This window comes from Giraffa tippelskirchi, chromosome 7, assembly GCF_054371585.1.
Source record: "Giraffa tippelskirchi isolate mGirTip1 chromosome 7, T2T-mGirTip1v1.2.pri, whole genome shotgun sequence".
Lineage (NCBI taxonomy): Eukaryota > Metazoa > Chordata > Mammalia > Artiodactyla > Giraffidae > Giraffa > Giraffa tippelskirchi.
In genome coordinates, this window is record NC_137281.1 from 15,368,017 (window position 1) to 15,376,700 (window position 8,684).

The following is an 8,684-nucleotide window of genomic DNA, read 5'->3' on the forward strand; positions in this document are numbered from 1 at the left end:
AACAATAGAGTAAGCCCCCTACAGATGAACCTTCAAGTTGCAAACTTTCAAAAATGCAAAAGTACATCTTTCACATGTCCAATCACATAAGTTAGCTCACGTGTCTGGTGTGCACTATCACATGTGTGCGTCCTCTGCAAGTGGTTGTGCTTTTGTATATTTTCCTGTACAGTACTATGGAGTGCACAGTACTGTGGAGTGCAGTAGTACAATATCTTTATTTCAAGCCCAGGATGTCCAGAAGCAAGTATAAAAGCAGATGGTGATATCAGCCACATTAACAGAAAAAAGGATAAAAATCTTTAAGATAATAGGATAATCCTATTAGGTAAGAATAGGATAATAAGATATTATCCTATTCCTACCAGGCTACCTTTTCCACTAGACAAATCATTTGCAACTTACTAATCTTTTAAAATTTAACATCTAATTTTAAGAGAACTCGGTCCCTAATGAGTAGCAAATAATAAGTGAAACAAAGGTACATTTCCCCAGATAATTAAATAATCCTCAAACGGACCTGAAAAATACACTGGTATGGTACTGGGAAGACATGAAGTATTTATCCTTTTGTATGATTTTCAATTGTAGATATATACTCAAAAGTGGGGCATATGCATACCAGTTTAAGTAGTAACAGATGACTGTAGAGAAAGGCAATACCATTTTATACTTTCACCAAGAATGCATAAGAATTTCTACGTCCCCACTCACAGCTGTCATTATCCAGCTTTCTACTTTTCCATGTATAGTAAGTGAAAAGTGATATTTCATTATTGCCATCATTTGCATTTGTAATTATTAAGTGTCAACATCTGACAGGCTTACTAATTAGCATTTTAACCTTGTTAACCTTTATCAGTATTTTTATTGGGTCACTAACTTCTTCCTATTAATTAGCAACTATCTTCCAATCTACTCTGCATTAAATTTATCTATTGTGTCCTTCATTTAACAGAAATTCTTAATTTTGATGTATTTTCAGTTCACAATTTTGCTTTATGGTTTGTACTTTTGGAGTTTTATTTATTTACTGACTTAAATAGCATTTAAAGGAAAAAAGGGAAAGACAAAAGCTTCAAAACTAGAGTGTAATGCCCTGTTAAGTGTGTCTAATAAACATTTTTTTTTCCTAATATACATTGAAAGTACTGGAAAGCAGGCAATTTAACCAAAGGGCAATGTCACTAGGACATGTGGACTATAGTTATGAAAGAAATTTTGAAAAATAAAGGTGCTCATGGAAAAGAATAGAGGAAACAATGTCAAAAACACAGAACAATGAGCAGGTTTTTGAAAATGCTATAGTACTATTCTAGTGTAGTATTCGGACAAAGGCAGACAAACAAATGGAACATAATAAAGTTCAGAGACAGACTTATAGATATGGCAACACATGATTTATGGCAAAGTAGCCTTATATATAGAGAAAGTCTTTCCAGAAGACCTTGCTGGGTCAACTGCATATTCACGTGGGGGAAAAAAAATGAAATTTGACTCCTACCTCATACTACATCAAATATCAGCTCCAAGGAGCTGGAGATCTAAATGTAAAAGGTAAAGCAACAAAGCTACTAGAATATAACACAGGAAGTATCTTCATGATTTTGGAATAGGCAATGAATCCTACACAAAACACAAAAAGCAACAACTAGAAGGATAAGATAGGTAAGCTTGTCTTCTTAAAATTAATAACATCAAAAGACAACACTAAGAGAATAAAAAAGTAAGCGATAGAGGTAGATATTTACAAAGGCTCATATACAGAATATACAAAGAGCTCCTTCAAGTCACTGGGAGAAAGAAGACAACCCAATGAACAGAACCAAGAAACTTAAATGGGCAAGTCACAGAACACACAGACATGCACACACACACGCATGCACATAAACATACCACAGGATGGCTAACATTAAAAGGTCTAGCAATATCAAGAACTGGCAAGAATGCAGAGCAATAGCAACATTCATACTGCTATTGGAAATATAAATTGGCATAACCACTTTGGAAAACTGGCATTATTAAAACTGAACCAACACATATCCTATTACCTAGTAACTCCATTCCTGTGTATACACCCAAAAGAAATGTGTATATATATATGCACCAAAATATATGTACACAGATATTCACAGCAGCATTATGTAAAACAGCTAAAAACTGGAAAACAACCCAACAGTCAATAGTAGAAAGGATACTTAATTTATAATAATTAGCAATGCAGAATAAATAATATAAAATATATCCATAGAATGGAATACCACATAGCCCTGAGAATGCACCAACATTAGCTATATGCAATAAATGCCTGTATATTATCACCCTGCTTATTTAACTTATATGCAGAGTACATCATGTGAAATTCCAGGCTGGATGAAGCACAAGCTGGAATCAAGATTGCTGGGACAAATATCAATAACCTCAGATACATAGATGACACCACCCTTATGGCAGAAAGCGAAGAACTAAAGAGCCTCTTGATGAAAGTGAAAGAGGAGAGTGAAAAAGTTGACTTAAAACTCAACATTCAGAAAACTAAGATCATGGCATCTGGTCCCATCACTTCATGGCAAATAGATAGGGAAACAATAGAAACAGTGACAGATTTTTTGGGGGCTCCAAAATCACTGCAGATGGTGACTGCAGCCATGAAATTAAAAGACACTTGCTCCTTTGAAGAAAAGTTATGACCAACCTAGACAGAGACATTACTTTGCCAACAAAGGTCCGTCTAGTTAAAGCTATGGTTTTTCTAGTAGTCATGTATGGATGTGAGAGTTGGACTATAAGGAAAGCTGAGTGCCAAAGAATTGATGTTTTTGAACTGTGGTGCTGGGGAAGACTCTTGAGAGTCCCTTGGACTGCAAGGAGATCCAACCAGTCCATCCGAACGGAAATCAGTCCTGACTATTCATTGGAAGGACTGATGCTGAAGCTGAAACTCCAATACTCTGGCCACCTGATGCGAAGAACTGACTCATCTGAAAAGACCCTGATGCTGGGAAAGATTGAAGGCAGAAGAAGAAGGGGACGACAGAGGATGAGATGGTTGGATGGCATCACTGACTTGATGGACAGGCGTGAGCAAGTTCCGGGAGTTGTTGATGGACAGAGAAGCCTGGTGTGCTGCAGTCCATGGGATTGCAAAGAGTTGGACACGACTGAGTGACTGAACTGAACTGATATACAATAACATGGATGATGTATCCCATAAATATGAAGTTGAGAAAAAAAACAAAAGCATAAGCACTGTATGATTCCACTTACATGCAGCTCAGAAACAGGCAAAAATTACTTCATAGAGTTAGAAGTCAAGATATTGTTTATTTTGGGGGAGGACAAAGAAGGGAGTGATTGGGAAAGGGTTCTGAAAATTATAGCTAGTAAGTTTCTAGAAAGTAGATAAAATGAAAACCAGTATTGGAAGAGAAAAAACAAACACACACACACACACACACACACTTCTTATGGTGGGAATATCTACTGGTACATAAGTCTAAATGCAGCATATCCTATGAAGGAATGAAATCTAAAAAGTGGGTAGAATAACTGCCTTGGAAACGAAGAAGGAAGGTGTTAATGCTTGCTACATTGGACAGAGAAAAAAGTATAAGAGGGAAAAAAACAAGATATATCTTTAGTGGAAGAGGCCTTGGGTTTTTGAAGGGAGTTTCCTGATAACGTCTTACAGGTAATATGTCCTCAGGCTCTACTCCTGCACTATCATCTCTCGCTTACCTGAACAAAGGCCTCTGGTCAGTTCTCTGTCACTCATCCAGGGCTCTTTTCCTTGTTCCAATAAGGAGATCACAGCCGGTTTAGAACTGGAAAGTCCTGATCACAAGAAAAGACATGGGACACAGTTATGCTGTTGGTGTCCCAGAAATCAGATCCAGTCCTTTGGTGATCAAGAAGAGATGCCACTACAGGAAGGACCAGAGAAAAGATGAAGATGAAGCTTCAGCCATATCCCAACAGAGCTGCCCATTTCCAGCTCTTCCATTCCATTCCAACTCAACCATTCCTTCAGGGACAGAGAGCAGGAATCTAGCTCGTTACCTGAAATGAGTAATTCACAGTGGAGAAACAAGACATTCCTAAGAGCAGACTCTGAATTGGGGGGACAGTCATCCTTACCCACTGAAACCAGGTTGCTGAAATTCTCCAACATCACTTCTTTGTATAAATTCATCTGACCAGAGTCCAGGCATTCCCATTCCTCCTGAGAGAAGTTTACAGACACGTCCCTGAACATCATTGACCCCTGAAAATAACATACATGCTTTCACAATGGAAGGAGAGAAGAAAATGATGGTAGTAGATGAGATGGTAGAGAGCTCTACAGAAAAGGACAGATTATTAAGCAAATTGAAGGCGCTGGACCCTATTACATCAGCCAAGACATATCTGCTACGTACAGAGGGATCTGTCTAGGAGTGTGCAAATAGAGTGGACTTTTCCAATGAAATGAAATAGCAAGCCTGCAGCTCAGTGCCTGGCCACAGTAAAGTCTGCATAAATGAGAGTCCCTTCCCATGTTCCCTTTAAGCCCTAAAAGAGAGGAAAATGTGATAGACTTTAAAAAATACCTTATGTTATATTTTGAAGTAAACTTTCAGAATATCAGGGAAAAACAGAACTTTTTAAAAGCTTCTGTGGATCACATAAAATTTTTCAGAAATCAGAACAGCAATAGATGTCTCAACAGCACTATTTAAAATAAAATGAAATGATCCCTTTATTTTTTAATTAATTAATTGTCAGGATACATTTAACAGGAGGCTTCCTGTGTGCTGTTTTCAGTCTTGCATGAACTCTATGCTCCTTAAGAGCACCTGAATACAGGTGCCAGAGAGCTGGCAAGCCGGCTTTCAGGGATAATAGAAATTCATGTATCTCGTTCATATGGAAATTCCATATGGTGAACAGCACCCATTTACAAGTCTCCTCCTTTCTGATATGTAAAGTTACTTTTACAACCCCCTCTCTTGAGAATAATTCTAGCCTCTGGCTTTCTAGATGACTTGTTAGATTTTTGATCCCTATCTCTGCTAAAAAGGGCTATCTGGTAAGAGTATATATATGCCCACAATATGTTAAATAAATGCCTTTGTTTCACCAGAGCACTGGTCACCGTGTCTTTCCTCATTTTCTCTCTCCCTCTCTCTCCCTCGCTCTCGCTCTCACTCTCTCCCTCTCGCTCTCTCCCTCTCTCCGTTTCAGGCTGCTTCCATGGAGCACAGGTGTCCATTGTGTCTACTTATTTGCCCGGGCTTTCAAGACCTCTTCGAGAGGGCACCCTGAGCCTACGTAGACGGTGCTAGCTCTTTGTCCTAGAGTTATATTGGCATACTGTGTAAACCAGGGAATATCAGCCCCTTTTCTTCCCTCTTTTACTTTCTTATCGGTCGACTCTGTACCCCCAAGTTCCGGTCCATTAAAGGACCACAACAATTAATTAACTGCATATGGGATCTAGTTCCCTGACCAGGGATCGAACCTGGGCCCCCTGTTTTGGGACTGCGGAGTCTTAGCCACTAGAACACTAGGGCAGTCTCTAATTCCTTTAATATTACAAAGGACAATGAATTTTGGCAGAGAATTCAATACTCAGTCAAAGTTAATATAAAGATTATATACCAAGCAAGATTAAATACGAAGCTAGTATGAAGATTAGCTCAAGACAATTTTAGATTCATAGAGAATGAATGTTAAACTTTCTCCTATCTAGCTTTTCGTGGGAAGGTACTGGCTTATGTGTTCCATCAAAACTAGAGAGTAAGCAAATGAAAGGTATTATATTCAGAAGCTAGGAAACTAACATGAGAATGGTGAACGAAGTCCAGTATAATTGTAAAAGGCAAGGCCCAGGATAATATCTGGGAGCGGATCCAGAGAGTAATACCTAGGAATAGGAGGATAAAAGACTATGGGAAAGAAATTGACTACTGAGCAAAGAAAGGAGTTCAGGTTAAGGAAACAAAGCAGCTTAGGACCATATGTCCTCCTTTCACAATGCAAACTTCTAGCCTGAAGTAAGCCTGAGTTCAGAGAACAGGCTTTAAATAAAATTTGCACATTATTACACTCAACCAGAGAGTGTAATTAGTAAAATAAGACTGATCTTGTGACTGAAAATAACCAAAAAATACCAAAGAGTGATCAAAACAATTTTAGGGACTGCACAAGCTTTTATTCAGGGCAACAAAAAAATTAGCCAGAGTTGAGAGTGGAAATTTAGGGGAAAAAATAGTCTTTTCCTTGGTTCCTATGAAGTCCTGCTTATTTCACAGTGTTGGTTATAAGTTGATTTGGTTTTCCATGTACACAGTCATGTCATCTGCAAAAAGTAAAAATCTTACACCCTCTTTTCTAATTTTTAACCTAATTTTTCCTTTTGTTTAAGTGCTTTGGTTAATGCCTACAGAACAATGTTAAATAACATTGTAATGGTGTGTACCCTTGTCCTTCTCTGATTTTACAGGGAATGTTTCAGATATTTCCAGATCAAACATTAGGTTAGCTCCTGAAAACAAATTTCATTTTATTTCCTTTAAAATTTATTTTCCACTGCAGTATACTACCTCCCTAGAGTTATTCCCATTAATATTGGGCAATATCTTCAATATAGAGCTGGTGAGTGTAATTAGAGGTAGATGGGAGAGGGGAACCAGATGCTCTGTTTGGGCTTTGGCACAGGAGAATGGATTGGAAGGACTCAACTCTTTTTGAAGAAATTCAGATAGAAAGGCCTTAAGCTTATTTGAGAAGATTGATTCTCATCCTGATTTTCTTTGCCTCTGTACCAAACACACATTCTTAAAATTGAGAGTTTCAAATTTAGTTCCATGAGAACTGAATTTCAGCTCCAAATTTATACCTTGAGAAAACAGTATCCTTATTCTGAGTCTTCTACCTGGGTACACCCTAATACTCAAATAAAAAAAATAATGTGATTGATGGCCTTGTGATTTGGTGAGTTCCCCAAGATGAGACATGTTGAAACTTAAGTGAATAAAGATATTTTTGTTTCTTCTAGTTAGAAGGCGACTCCAAAATTCTAGCTGCCTGCCAGCCCTCCACCCCCTTCCTGAGATAAAGCAAAGACTTCATGTCTCATACAAATGATTTGAAGAATAAACTATAACTCATTCATGAAAAAAATATATACCTTTGAAAAATTGTATTTACAAAGATGATTTGATGACAGAGGAGAATACTTTTTTTGCCTGGGGAATTCCACAGACAGAGGAGCCTAGCAGGCTACAGTCCATGAGGTTGCAAAGAGTCACACGTGACTGAGTGACTATCACTCAAAATGGTAAATGAAGTGTAATTTGATTTTGGAAAAGCAATGAAAATACACCAAAATATTAACACTAGTTATTTGAGTGGTCCTATTTTATTTTTTTCTTGGCAATTCTGTTTATAAACTCTCTAAAATAGTCATGCTTTTAAAGTCATAATAAATATTGCATTTAAAAAGAAAAAAATTTGACAAACAGAAGTGGAGCCATTTTCCAAATAAGTAAACATTAGGTATATGGGAGTTACTGTGCTTCAGTAGCAGGCTCAAATATCCTTTTCTCTAGTAGGAAAATCATAGGAACTTATCATCAAATGATATACCTTTATTGAGCATTAACTTTCCTAAAACAGAAAGCAATGAGGAAATCCCAACATACCTTGGACACTGCTTGCAGAAGTTCATCATGCATTCTTTCCTTCTCTTTTGAGCCTCACCTGGAGAACGGTAGAACTGGGAGAGTAGAGAGTAATGGCAAGACACTGGTCAGGTCACAGGTCAGCCCCAGCCCAGCCCCATCCTCATCCCTACCCCTCAGTACACACAGGTAAAGGAGATCAGAGGAAAATGGGGTGTCCCGTCCATTCCCAGTGTCTCTGGAGAAAGCTGAGGTTATTGCTGTTGAGGACTCCAATCAAACCAAACTTCACAGAGGTTTCCTAAGAACTGAGCTCTGGAGTAACAACCGCACAGCTGATCAGACTCGTACAATCCGCACGTGCGTACATACTAAGACGCTTCAATCGTGTGCAACTCTGTGCAATCCTATAGCCTGTAACCTGCCATGCTCCTCTATCCATGGGATTCTCCAGGCAAGAATACTGGAGTAGGTTGCCATGCCCTCTTACGATCTCCTTGACCCAGGGATCGAACCCGCGTCTCTTAAGTTTCCTGCATTGGCAGGCAGGTTCTTTACCACTAGCGCCACCTGGGAAAGCCCATACATTCTGCAGTCATAGTTAAGAGAACACGCATTGCACATCCGCACACACAGAGTCAAACGTGGTAACACAGACACAATCGCTAACTCACCACAGGACGCATAATTACACTCGCACAGTTGCAGGTACCCCACTGTCTTGGTGTTACGAGCACGTACCACCATAGGGACACACAGTCACAATTCCACAATGATAGGCATCCTATATCTGCACACGGGTCGCATAACCTCCCCACCTTCTCACTCCATTCCGCCAGCACAGAAGCTCCGTATCGGTCTCCAGTCTCTTCAATTTAGACCCTTCGGGTCCCCTGGAGTCCGAACCTGCAGAAGTGAACCAGGTCCCCAGGGGCCCACGATTTCTGGCCTCACGGATCTAACGGTTCCGCCAGGCGTGATGAAAATTTCGAGTTCCCGCGAGAAGAGTGATAGACCGCC

At 39.2% G+C, this 8,684-nt stretch overlaps 1 protein-coding gene across 9 annotated transcripts in view; it reads right to left on the reverse strand.

Moving 5' to 3' along the window:
* Positions 1-8,684, reverse strand: part of LOC145515678 (uncharacterized) — a 106,068-nt gene that overhangs the window by 3,798 nt on the left and 93,586 nt on the right. Inside the window, exons 1-4 of one of the 9 annotated variants that reach the window (XM_081516726.1) lie at positions 8,483-8,642; positions 7,686-7,743; positions 4,138-4,264; positions 3,739-3,834 (exon numbers count right to left, since the gene is read on the reverse strand). The exons of 1 other annotated variant lie outside the window; for it this stretch is intronic. In XM_081516726.1, coding sequence (XP_081372852.1) covers positions 3,739-3,834; positions 4,138-4,264; positions 7,686-7,718 — 256 coding nt within the window. In that variant the 5' untranslated portion in view covers positions 7,719-7,743; positions 8,483-8,642. Of the gene's footprint in view, positions 1-3,738; positions 3,924-4,137; positions 4,265-7,685; positions 7,760-8,482; positions 8,643-8,684 lie in introns of those variants that run through there. 7 more of the 9 variants (XM_081516725.1, XM_081516729.1, XM_081516727.1 and 4 more) reach the window with 7 other exon arrangements.